This window comes from Nanorana parkeri, unplaced genomic scaffold, assembly GCF_000935625.1.
Source record: "Nanorana parkeri isolate BGI_ZX_2015 unplaced genomic scaffold, ASM93562v1 scaffold76, whole genome shotgun sequence".
In the NCBI taxonomy this organism is placed as follows: Eukaryota; Metazoa; Chordata; class Amphibia; order Anura; family Dicroglossidae; genus Nanorana; species Nanorana parkeri.
In genome coordinates this window covers 2116273-2129887 of record NW_017306344.1, presented here as the reverse complement: position 1 = coordinate 2129887, position 13615 = coordinate 2116273, and the positions used below count along the sequence as shown (strand labels likewise).

General features: G+C 41.3%; 1 protein-coding gene across 3 annotated transcripts in view; it reads left to right on the top strand.

Moving 5' to 3' along the window:
• The window catches only part of SMAP2 (small ArfGAP2), a 30784-nt gene that overhangs the window by 12819 nt on the left and 4350 nt on the right, over positions 1 to 13615 (top strand). The window contains exons 2-9 of one of the 3 annotated variants that reach the window (XM_018576750.1): positions 1016 to 1149; positions 1244 to 1329; positions 4737 to 4815; positions 7351 to 7434; positions 8849 to 8926; positions 11269 to 11373; positions 12816 to 12981; positions 13135 to 13451. In XM_018576750.1, coding sequence (XP_018432252.1) covers positions 1016 to 1149; positions 1244 to 1329; positions 4737 to 4815; positions 7351 to 7434; positions 8849 to 8926; positions 11269 to 11373; positions 12816 to 12981; positions 13135 to 13451 — 1049 coding nt within the window. Of the gene's footprint in view, positions 1 to 1015; positions 1150 to 1243; positions 1330 to 4736; positions 4816 to 7350; positions 7435 to 8848; positions 8931 to 11268; positions 11374 to 12815; positions 12982 to 13134; positions 13452 to 13615 lie in introns of all 3 variants that reach the window. The other 2 variants (XM_018576752.1, XM_018576749.1) reach the window with 2 other exon arrangements.

Below are 13615 nucleotides of genomic sequence, written 5' to 3'. Positions count from 1 at the left end.
CTCTTTACCTGAATCTCTGAGTTCTCTTCCCTGCAGCATGTTATTATTAAACATTGGTGCGGGTGTAGTCATAGATCTGTGAATGGAAAACTACAAGACCCATCTGCCACCATGGCAGAGGGATTTGCTGAGGTCTCTGCAGTTGTAGTCCATTGATTACTTCCTCCAGCCGCATACATCCGTATGTGCTCAAGGCTGAAAAGATAGTCTGCAGGAGCCTGTGCATTGCGCCTTATCCATTGATTGCTGTTGCAATGCTTTGCAGGTGCCAATACAGAAATTAATAAATGTACATTTTTGTTATTTTAAATTATGTGGGAGTATTTTCTTTTCTTCTTTTTTTTTTTGTGCAAAAGGTGGACTGTGCCTTTTTAATTTCAGTAAAAGTAACCCTCTGATTATGACTGTAAAAGGACCGACATAGCCATTTCTTGCCAAATGTGCAAAGTGTTCAAATAGTTTTGTTTTTTTCTTCCAACTATTCCCCTCCACTTCTGCACACACCAACATCCAATGGGTAAGAAATTGCTGAGTTGTTATTCTGAGAATGTAGCAGGATGCTATGTCCTGTAGTGTAATGCCCTTCGTGCATGTAATAACTGACATTTACAGTAATTTGTTCAGTAATAAGATAACCGTGAGAATAGAGTGCATCCTGCAGATACTTTAGGAATATAGACCCTTTCCTGTTGCTCAAGCCCTAAGCAGATTGTGATAAAAAGCTCCATGTTACTTTTACTGAAGCAGCATGTTCTTCTTGCTGCTCTATTCCTCCTTCTGGTTTCCGGTTGTTTGCATCTGTCAGTGGTGTGGTCACTAGATGTCTCACTTCCTGCATGTTAAGCAATGTTCCAAATGCAGAATAGGTCAACAAGGGATCATTTTCCTATACAACTGCCAGAGAAAATAAAATAAAGTTTGTATCTTGCTGGTGCCGCTCAATGTACAATGTGCTTTGACCATACTAGGAGTGGAAGTGGTTGTTTCTGTAATTATCCTTTTTGTTGCATTGTAGGACCAAGATGGGCCTCTTGGAATATTGGGGTATTTGTGTGCATTCGCTGCGCTGGTGTCCACAGGAACCTGGGAGTCCACATATCCCGGGTGAAGTCTGTCAACTTAGATCAGTGGACCCAGGAGCAGATACAGGTATGAGACGATCTCAGGTAAATGTTTTGTTTTTGCAGGGTTGGTGTGATAAGTCATTAATTTCTCATCTTTTTTTATTTCATCTTTTAATCAGTGCATGGAAGAGATGGGAAACGGGAAAGCAAAAAGACTGTATGAAGCATTCTTGCCTGAAAACTTTATCCGACCGCAGACGGATCAGTATCCTTTATTTTTTTCGGTTCGAAGCAAAACTTGCTGATTAGAGAAAGTAATGGGACATACCGTATTGACTTGTATTGTATTATGTGCCTTGTATTCAGGGCTTGAAACATTTTAGGGTGTTTCACCAGTCAGCATGACCGGACTACAGACTTGCAATTTATGTTAACATTTTTTAGGGACACGGAGAGCTTTCTTTTGGAGGTATATAATCACCACTGGGGGCAGTTTATTTTTTACTGTATAATGAAAAAAAGTACCGTACATTTCGGGGGAAAAAAGTTTTCCCTACGTTATGTAAAACATTTATTCCTACCCATATTTTTAGTAAAATATAAAAGACGGGGTCACGTCAGGTAAATAGACACCAAACGTGTCAAGCCTTAAAATTGCACGCGCCCACAAAATCGCAAAAACAACCAAACCGAGAATTGGCCACAGGTGACGCTTTAAACGCTTTTACTGCTCATCAGTTTAGTTTTATCAGCGATTGATTAACGGCCCTAAAATATTGCTCACACTCACGGTGATATGTAACATGTGCGGCACAATAGGTGCAATTGTCGTTTTTCGCACGTAGGCGCACCCAACGCATGTTTGCGTGTGTATGTGGGGGACTTTAAAAATTAATTTTAGTATTTTTTTATTACATTTTTTTTTTTATAGCTCCCTATGTGATTGCCAATTTAAATGACAGGTCCTCTTTAGAGAGACATCAGGGGTCTCCAAGAACCCTAATGTCACCTATGGATCCCCAGCGAAGCTAATGAAGCAGATCTGCTTCACCAGCTTCCCCCATGCTTCTGTAGCTAGGAATGACAGCTGAATGCGGAAGTGATGTAATATACAACACTTCCTGCATTCGGGGGGCGGAGAGGAGGTCAGAGGGAGATTGTGTACTGAACTCCTGTGACAGAGCTTTGGGCATCTCTAGAGACGCCCATCGCTTGAATGTAAACAGCCATCCAAGAAGCTCCCGGCCGGCCGTTTAATTACAACGGGCGGCTGGGAAGCTACTCGTCCGGCTCCGGCGTCCTCCCGCCAGACGAGAGGATGAGTGGATTTTCAAGCCCTGCTTGAAAATCGAGTCACTGAATGACTTGTATTTTGTAAACCATGTATTTTGTGAATGGTTTACAAAATACAAGTCATTCAGTGAATGGACAAGGCCATAGGTAGGGAGGATAAACAAGAGTATGGCTTCTGTGTATAAGAGCCACAGCGCTCATAGTCACAGTATCGGAAATATAGCGCTGGCTGTACTTTCTGACAATGGCATTTTTACAGTACACAACAGTGATGTACTGTACACTGAACACTGGATGTGGAGTAAACATCAAGTGAGGTAACTTTTTTTTTTTTCCCATACTATGATTCACAAAGAAATACCTGCCTAGAGTTCTGCTTTGATACTCAAAGAACGAGAATTGAGAATCTGCCATGTAGCATAAGGAGTAGCGTGGCCTGATAAATCTGTATGACTCAGCTGGTAACTTTGCCTCTTTGCATGCAGCACTCCCCCTACTTGATGCAGTGATGGCCTCATTGTATCTGATAAGAACTGCTATGGGTGTTAAGGTGATTGGCCACCCATTACATTGATAGCAAGTTAGGATGACTCCTCACATTCAGCCACTAGTACATTTTTGCAGGCAGTATATATGGAAGGAGTGCTGGAATATTCCGCACATTTAAAGTTTTAGATAAGATTAGGAGTATCAGCAAGGTTTCCTTTTGTCCGGGTCTCTCTGGGGTGATTTCCTTTCACTTCCTGTCCCAGATATAGCTGTTTCATGCTGTAGACTGTAAAGACGAATCTTGCATTGATCAGGGCAAAGTAGCCAGAAACAGCTATAAGCAAGTTGGTAATTCTGGCTCTGTACAATGATGGCTATGGGGCTGAAAGGCAAAAAGGAATTATTTACATGACTCCTCCAACTTACCCATAAACAGTGGCTAAGCACCTTATATTTGGGATAGGTGCTGGAAGTGAAAACGTGGAATACCCTCTGTTATAAGAAGGCAATGCTGTGCCTATGCTTTTTAAGGGTACTTTTATTGCTAGAGACTTTTCTCATTCACTTTTCTAGCCAAATTGGCTGCTGCAGAACTACAAATCTTATTGTAGCTCTTCCGGCGCTTGTTCTATGACATGGAGAATTACATTGCATAGTTCTGTTCTTTATGTGCCACTCATAGCAGCGTATCTCCCTTTTTTCCACACTCCAATGCTTACATAACCAATATTAGAGCTGATTAGCATCTCTTTGGTCCCTGTACTACTACAAGTCCCTAGCATGCCTCTTGCATCCCTCCATTCTTTAGAACTGTAAAGTCTGGTATACCCTATTTGGCACCTTCCTCTGTAGAACTACAAATCCAAGAATACCCCAGCGACATCTCTTCAGTATCTAGAATGAGAAGGCCAGTATGTCCCACGGGCTCTTTCGCTGCAATGTTTAGAATTGTAACTGATCGCTGAATGCTTGTACTCCTCTCTCCATCCTGACTGCTCTGCCTGTCACCGGAGCCGTAACTCTCCACCTGCACCGCCCCACTCAGCCTCACCTCCTGACAGCTGTCTCTTCCCTGCACCTCCACACTCGCCCTCCTGATGGCTTATCTCCTCCCTGCTGGCAGCTGCATCGGCTCTGTGTCCCCTCTGATCACCTCTGCCAACACAGGCAGGGGAGAGCAGCAAGGGTCGGAAGGGGCACAGACTGGCGCCCAGCTAGGAGCAGAGAAGCTGGGGATGCAATGCATTTTGGACTCTTTTAGTACTATCAGCATTTTGTCCATAGTACCATTTGTGGCTGAAATTTTGGTGCTTCCTGTTTACATATATATTGGGCTCAGCAACCCCCAAACATTGCAAATTCCAACATAAATGCCTAATCTTTAGATATAAACGCTTTCTCTTCTTGCTGTTTACTCATGTTCATAATAAAAAATATATTTGTGTCTTATACTTACAAAAACACTGAGGAGCCTATCTCTCTAATGCTGTCCTGGAAGGTTCCTAGAAACAGAGTTACCAGGTACGTAACTCCAATTTTTCCACTGTGTGTTTTAATGTGTATTGTAAGCTATCAAAAGTATGCCATCATATATAGCATGGAAAATCATAGTAAAGACCACTGTGAAGGAAATGCCAGTAAACCAGGAGGTAACTATTTATCCGAAGCATGCCTTGAGCACTCCACTGCACAGCACATTCTTATACCATTGAGAAATCCATAAAAACCTAACAAGGGCCTTAAGTGGGGAGTAAAGCATCATCCCACACATCTTCCTTGATGTTTTGGAGGTAAACAATTTATTAGAACATGTGCCTATGGGTGATTGGTCTATTGTTAGTTATTGTGTGTGTTGCATCTCCATATCTACCCTTAACATGCAATCTACAGAGCGGTAGAAACCTTTATTAGAGAGAAGTATGAAAAGAAGAAATATTTGGATCGCAGTATAGACATCAGTGCATTTAGAGTAAGTATTGATGTAAAACTTGTACAGTTTAGTTCTTACTCTGCGGCCGGGTCGGTGAACATAATACATATACATCTTAGGGCTCATTCACATGGGCATTGACAAACCTGCGATTTATATGTGTTTATAGGACATTTCTAAACTTCTATAAATGCACGTAATGATTTTCAGTGGTATATTTTACATTGTGCATTTACCTGTGTTTAAGTGCGCTCAGTTTAGCAGTGTATAGAAGGGGCATATTGGATGCTGCAAAGGAAAGTACATTTAAACGCAGGAAAAAATGATCTTTGAAGCATAAAGTCTGTTTATACTTGCCAGATAATTTCCTGTGTGTTTAGGGGCCAATTTACACCATCCAGTGCGTTCATGGTACAGTTCCGTGACATGAACGCACTGCATGGCATAATCAAAGCTGTACTGGGGCGTGGTGGTGCCATTTCCCCCCCCCCCCCCCCCCCCCCCCTCACCGGAACGCGTGGTACAGCAATGCCTTGTTCCAGTGCTGTGCAATCGCAAAAAATAGTGCATACACCGCGGGTGGGAGGCGTGTCTGCGGTCTCATTGAAAACAGATGGTATCACAACACCCCAGAACGCGGGGAGGCTTTGATTATGCAATCCAGAACTGTGACATGAACACACTGGTGTAAACGGGCCCTACAGGAAAAGGTATTTGGAGAGTGAAATGTATTCTTCCCACTATTTTTGAGCCGGCATGTGACCTTGTCACTGTCGCACTTTGCCTCACAAACCACGGATCTTCTCCCATAGACACCCCTTCTCCCTTTCTCCAGCACTCATTGGAGGGTCAGACAGGGGAGGGGGCTGGCACAGAGGTCAATCAGGCAATGGGGTGGATGCCAACAATATTGTCATGATCCTTCCCGGTTGCAGTGCGGCTCTGTGCTGTCACTATTTAGCGGGCAGTAGTCTGCTATAAGCACAGGAGGACATTAGTAAATATACTCCTGTGACCCAAAAGAGAACTAAAGCCAAAAAAAGGTTTGGCTTTAGTTCTCTCTTAAATAATCTAAAGGTGTGATGCTAGTGTTAATGTAGCCTTATGTTACTGAGGATATTCACAGGAGCTGCATGCGGTTGACTACTTTCAAATGGAGAGCCTGGAGGGTTTCAATGACCAGTTACATGGGTATAGTTAAATACACTTGTAAATGTTCCTTTTCCATACTCCGAACATGTACTTTGTTGAATGAAGTCTCAGTTTACATACTAACTTGCAGGTAACTAATAGTACACCATGGCCTAAGCCAGTTAACATGCACAGCCTGGGTTGCATCCAAGAGCCCTGGCTGGATCCTGGAGCAAGATTACATTGTGTGGTACCAAAAGAGCCAATTCAAATTCAGCAGCTGCTTTAATGATTTATTCAAATATATAAAGGTTTGTTGTATACATTGTATTCATAATTCATATCTCTTGTTTAATTATCTATGAATTGATTTGCTTATTACCAGCCCATCAGATCATTATGTCTATTTTGAATGGAGTTGTACCTTTCTGGAAATGTGTTCACTACTTTAGCTGGGTAGTTGGTATTCTAACGTCAACTTTTATTGTAAGGAGCTTGTCAGGATAGAAAAATGGAGCTGCTGTTGTTGACTTGTTTGTGCACCTCAGCTGCCCCGAGGTTGACCTGGCCACATATTTGTTTTAGCTTAGTGACTGGTTGGCAGTGACAGAGGTGGAAGCTTCCAAATCCACGATGCTAGGTCCCATATTTCAGTTCTGACAAATCTACATACACGAGTTTGAGCAAGTTGATGAATGTAAAGTTTAATGAAAAGAACAGCTATAGGACATAGAATGCTATGACACCGTCAGTGTATTGACTGTAACTTCTGATGATGAAAGACCATGTGACTACATTAGGCACAATCCACCAATTGCCTCTGTGTAGTCTGTAAAGTATCTACTTACAGTATGCCATCTGTCACAGCAGTCTGCAGCTTAAACAGTTAGCAGTGATGCTCATCTCTGAAAATGGACTCTTCCGCAAGTGTCAAAGCCTCTGATTTCCAGACTTTCTGCAGGTGGCCACCTCCTGGCCCTATGTTGTTAATTTCTTACTCCTGCTGCCAGAAAATATCTCAAAAGAATTGCAAGCTAAAGCTGCTGTAATTACAAAATGGCATACAATGGCTTCACTATTGAGTGGCATTCACTTCCAATCTTATGAGATTTTACTTGTGGCAGGAGGAGGAGATTGATTACGAATGGGTCAGAGGAGGGAGAGGGTGACTGCGGACAGCCTGGAAGTCAGAAGCTTTGACGCTTCATAGATGAGCAGTGCTGCTAAATCTGGTTAGGGTGCACAGCAGTGGATCAGGGTATTATGAGTAGATACGTTAGAGTGCACATATGTAATTGGTGAACCATGCCAAGTGTGGTGACTTGGTCCCTTCAATGCTACCTGTTAGTGACTGAATTAATACATTGCTATCAAACACTGGATTGCAAACTTGAACGCCAGTCAAGAATTTGGTATAGGAAAAATATCTGTATTTTTAAACAGAAAGAGAGAGAAAGCAAGTGGAAGAAATCGGAGTCTGCTCCTGACATAAAATCGGAGCCCATCGTATTTGAGAAGGTTAAACTGGTAAGTGTATTATGTCTTCTATGACTTGTAATTTAAAAGTCAAAGATGAAATCGGTTGTGGTTATAATAATAATGGTGGTCCATGGTGGTACACTAATAGTCTATTATAACAATGCTTTGGAGTTTATTTTCTAAAGGAGTAGAGCATGATCACTTTACAAAGTGAATTATTGCTTTGTTTACTAAATGAGGTGAAGCTAAGTGAAAATTAGGGATGCACCGACACCAGTCCAGATACCAATGCCGATACTTGGCATTTTCACGGGAACTACCAGGGTTGCAGCTGGGATCTAGCTCTGGCGCTTCACCACTGTCCTGAAATCATTAGTCTGTATCGTTTTAGGAAAACTGTCACATGACAATTAACAAAAATGTGTCAGTACTTGTATCTGTGAGCACTCGGGCAAGTACCAGTACTCGTACTTGTAAAACTGGTATCGGTGCATCCCTTTTTATATATGTTTATAAAAACAAAATCCTACATTAAAACAGATGTACAAATCCCAGGAGCTCTGTGTGCTCCCTACAAATGACAGCTGCCTCCTAATTTTTGAGTTTTTTCTCTAGTCTAGTCTAGAAAAGTACCTGTACATGTACAGAGTATGGTACTTGGTATCTGAACATCCCTAGTGAAAATATTTGCAACGATTACCCAGTCATGAGTAAGGGGGGGGGGGAAAAACATTTAGTTTGGACATGATTAGATGTTTGAAGTAAACACAGCTTTATTTCATAACTAAAATTTCACTTTGCAAAGTGAAAATGTGCTACTCCTTTAGTAAATCAACACAAGTGCCTTCACTTTTATCCTGCTAATCGCATGTGTGTGTGGGTGTCCTCAATAAAATGGCACACCTTGTTTCCTTATCTGTCACTTTCTTACCTACATGTTTATCTTAAAGGATATCTAAAGGTACCAGCATTATATTATGCATTCAGAACACTCATTGAGAAATAAAGACCAAGGCTTTCTTATTCTGCTCCAAAATATGTTCTTTCTAAAAACACTGCCTATCTCTGCTTCTTCTGAGTAGCATGTTCTGCTTATGTTGCCTTTGGGTCATATCAGTCCAGGTCATCTCCCACAATGCCTTGTGCTACATGTCACTTGCACTGGGCTGTAGGAGAAGCTGGGAAAGTAGAGAGGTGGGTGGGACATTAGGGAGGAGGGGGTGGGGCCGTGAGGGAGTAGTGAAAAAAACAGTGTACTAGTTCCTGAGCACAGTGCATGTGTGACTACAGTGGGAGATATTCGGAAGACAGAATGAAATGTGCACACATTCTGCAAGCATGTTCTCGGTATGGATGTAATCTGCCATTAAACATGTGCAGTATGTATTACCTCTGTTGGCAAATGAAGCTCAAACTCTTAACAGTTTACATGTGTAAACCTTCTGTTGCCCTGTCTCTTTAGCCACAAAAAAAGGATGAAGTTCAGGCTCCCAAGGTGTCTCCACAGAAGCCAGCTGAACCTGTCATGGATCTGTTAGGCCTTGGTGAGAAGCTGTTACATAATACTAACTGACATCTGCATGCTGTATGTTTTCTGTTGTGTTTCCATTGTGAAATCTATATGAGCCTAGCAAGGCAGAGATTGTGTACGAAAATATAAATCAGAATTTACATATTTATATTTTGCAAAATTAGTAGAGTCAAAAAATAGGTTTGATTTAACACGGGAAGCTTCAGGTTTCTTAAAACATTTTTTTTTTTTAAACAATCTGGAGTAACACTCAGTTGGAATTTAAAGGAAAACGATAATGGTTTAGAACAGTTGTTCTCAACCTGTCTAACCTCAGGACCCACATTTGTCCTCTGTCATTAAGTCGTGACCCAAGTTACACTGCAATGGAACACTCGGCAGTGTGGGCTGCTGTGCACTGATGGAGCTCCATCCACATGTGCATTGTTTGTACAGCTCCTATGCACACCTGTAGAGGTTCCGGGAGCCAGAATGTGATGTCACTCCGGTCTAGGAACCTCCACAGGACATGCAAGGGAGCTATAAGCAATGCACTTGTGGATGGAGCTAACTTGTGGCTATCCCCCGAGCCCACCTCAAGTCGAACGGACAGTGCTGCATTAGGGGGCGCCTCTCACCTAGAAAAGTGGAAGGCACACTGCGACCCACTGAACATGGGGTCGTGACCCACTTTTGGGTCATGACCCACTAGTTGAGAACCAAGGGTTTACGGTATGTTTTTTTTTTTTTTATCTTTCTTTCTTCTACATAGTTTTACTATTCATATAAATACCCTAATTTCTCTTCCCTCTAGGGTAGTTTGGGTTTTTTAATAAAGGCTTGCTTTTACACTAATCCTGCACAGCTCCTAAAGAAATTCATTAGTGTTACTATATATGTTTTTATTAACGGCTCAAAATAGGATTTTAGTAATTTTTTTTTATTTTTTTAATTGAGATAAATGTAACATTGCATATGAATGTCCAATATTTACTTTTTCTAGCCAGCCAGTGGAGCACTAGTCTCCTTTCACATGTATACCAGGCCATACTTAAAGCCCATTTCCACCTGTGTAAGGGATTAGCATTTACTGTGGTAATGTAGAGGTGCAGTGATAAGTGTATATGTGTGCATGTTTTCATGACTCACAATGCTGGCGTTTTACATTTAAAAAAAATACAAAGAAATTTAAGGACTTTTTAGTAGACCTGAGTCGATTTGAAAAAAAAAAATTCTAGAGGAAACTTGAGTCTGACACTGGGTTGGATTGTAAAGCAGCTGACCCCCTCCCTATGAGATCACTGCACTCCAGCGCTGCCTTTCCAGGTCACAATAGACTGTCCAGGGGGTGTTGCCACTATGAATACTAATGACTGGGTGGGGGGGAGAGCTCAGAGAGAGCGTTAGTGACATTAAACTCAGGAGTTGAGTCTTAATGCGTTCAAGTACCTGCACTATTAACAAAATGTTATCTTTGTGTATCGCTCAACTGTAGATCCTCAAATCATCTCTGAATTTGTGCTGACACTGTCCTTCCTCCAAGCAGCTGTTCCTTCCTCCAAGCTTGCTCTCATAATAAGACTATAATCTCAATACAAATTCGTAATCTAAACATGAGATTGTAGTCCGTCATGGAAGCGGGCTTGGAGAGGTGTCTACTTCACAACACACACAGGGACCATGGGGAACAAGAGTAACCACCCTCCAGAAGGGAGGACAGTGTCAGCACCAATTCAGAGATGATTTCAGAGGTGATTTGAGGATCTACAGCTGAGTGATACACAAAGAAGATACATTTTTGTTTATAGTTAGGGTACTTGAATCCATTTTTAAGGTTTAACTCCTGAGTTAAGTGTCACTTTTAATAAACAAAAACTGCTTGTAGAGCACAGAGATGGCCATATCAAGAGGCGGACAGCTAGCAAAAAGTAAGTTTGTGTTCATATACAGCAACTGAAAATGCCTGCTTTAAGTACACTTGTTGTACAATGCTGGCATGTTTTTAGTTTTTTTTTTTAAATAAATACCCCCACAAAGCTGGAAATGGGCTTTATAGTGTACCTGTGCCCAGATTATGCACATGTAAAGTATTAACATATTCTTAATAAGCACCTTTGTAACTAAAGGCATTGTGGAGACAATCGTCAAACTTAACAAGAAAAAGGAACTGATATATTGGCTCCGCAGGGCAGGAATACGGTGACTTGTTGCCCAGTTTTATTGAGCCCTAGATATTTAGTAATTATTGTTTACTTGTTTTTCCTAAAAGAAGAATAACTGAACCTGTTAATCTTGAAAACCCTGAAATATCTAATTTTCTTGGTTGGTAATAGTAAATAATTTGCGGCTTTTCCATTGTAATGTATTTACTTTTAGATTCTCCAGTTGCTATTACTGTTCCTAATGGAAAATCAAACACCAGCTTGGAGAAGGAATTGGACCTTTTTGGGCCTACATCAGGTTCTAAACCCAGCCAGGTAAGCCTGATTGCAATGAGAAAAATAAATGCTCTAATTCTAGCAAATGCGTCACTTAATATTCTGTTGTAACTCTTGTAATAGACTTTAAGCAGGGGTAGGTAAAATATGTTGCCAGCATGAACTGAAACGATCCTATAGTGCTTTGTCATCTAATTGCCTGAGGTTGCATTCCAGAGCATTTGGCAGGCAAGTCTTTAGCTCACTTTGTAGCCACTATGCATTTTTGCTGACCTTTTTGCTAAGTCTTTTTGTTTTCGGTTTTGCTGCTGGAAGGAAAATATTAAGAAGAGCAATCCATTGTATTATTGTATATAAAGTTGTGTTAATGCAGCATGCTGTGAGTTCTTTTTTTTTTTTTGTCATGGTTAATGTGCTTTTAGTTACTATATTGGCTTTATTTACATAAAATGTAATCATGATTATATGCTTTAAGGTGCATCACCTCTGTTTCCATATTTTACTAGTTTCCCCTGATCCCTTCTTTGGCAGGCTGTCAGGTTGTTGAGTGTAATTAAATGACATGATATCAAATAGGTTTTTGGTTTGTAATTTTGTAATTTTAAAGAAAATCTTTCAGGGCTAATGATACACATTCTGAGAGAGATTTATTACAAGGATAAAGCTTGAGTCATGAATTCCTCCCTTCGCTTCTCTTAAGTAGCACTGCAACAGAATAAAACCTGACCCTGATCACCTCATAACTATGCTTCTTTTTAGAATGAAATCTGCTACATATTTATTAAAAAGACACTAAACTCAGGAGTTAAATCTTAAAAATACATTCAAGTAACTTATCTATTAACAAAAAATGTCAGTTATTTGGCTGAGGATCCTCAAATCATCTCTGAATTGGTGCTGACACCGTCTTTACTTCTGGAGGGTTGCTGCTTTTGTTCCTCATGGTCCCTGTGTGTGTTGTAAAGTAGTCACCTATTCAAGCTCGCTCCCGTGATGGACTACAATCTCACATTTAATTTATCCATTTGTATTGAGATTGTAGTCCATCACAGGAGCGAGCTTGGAGGGATGGCTACTTTACAATACACACAGGGACCATGGGGAACAAAAGTAGGCGCCCTACTGAAGGAAGGACCGTGTCAGCACCAATTCAGAGATGATTTGAGGGTCCTCAGCCAAATAAGATACATTTTTGTTAATAATGTACTTGAATGTATTTTTAAACTTCTGAGTTTAGTGTCACTTTAATAAATGTGTCACTTGACTTCCCTGAAATAGACACAGGGCTCTGGAAACCTGTTGCAGAGACTTTTCTGAAGGAAAAGCGGCCTGATTTGCCACTAATTTTGTTTGATGTCCCCTTCTGTCTCTTCTGCAACAAAAAAAGGCTTCTTACCTTACTGCTAGTATGATTATATTCTGCAAAAAATGCTTATAAGCGGCCAGATGCTTATCTCAGCTTTGTCTCATCCGCCATGCAGGCCGGCAGTTCCATGCCCTTAACTGGAAGTTCGGGATCTGTGCCTGAGAATCTCAACCTGTTCCCAGAGACAAGTGGGAAACCAGCCGAAGGTACCAAGAAGCAGCTTTCCAAGGATTCTATCCTATCCTTGTATGGCCCTCAGACCCCTCAGATTCCAGCCCAAGGTATGAACCAACAAATAGAATATGCGACAAATGTAAACTTTATTGTGACTTGGTTATTATGTCCACACGTCAGAATTTTCAAATGGTCAGACTAACTAGCTACACATACACTAACATAAGTTTCACTGACCTTCTCTACTTTTGTTTCCTCAGGAGGCCTCTTCATGGCACCAACACAAATGGCATACCCAAGTGCTTACACTGGATTTCCAGCTGTTCCGTCTCCTGGTGGTGTAATGGGTGGTATGATGGCCTCGCCATTAGGCATCGTGACTCAGCCAGCTCACCCTGGCATGGTTGCTCCCATGGCTGTTCCAGCTGGATATGTGGGTGGAATGCAGGCAGCAGTCATGGGGGTCCCGAATGGAATGATGGCACAGCATGCAGGTTGTGTGACTGGCATCAGTGCTGTGGCGCAGCCAATGTACGGTATGCAACCAGGGCAGCAACTCCAATGGAATGTCGCTCAGGTAAACTATGGCAAATGATACTGGTTTTATAGAGTAGAAAACTGCCTAATTAGGGTGGAACACCAGCCAAAACTTTATTTGGAATAGCATGTAAAAGGATTAAACCTCTGTTTTCTTTTATTACTGTGTGTGTATGTATGTATGTATGTGTGTATATATATATA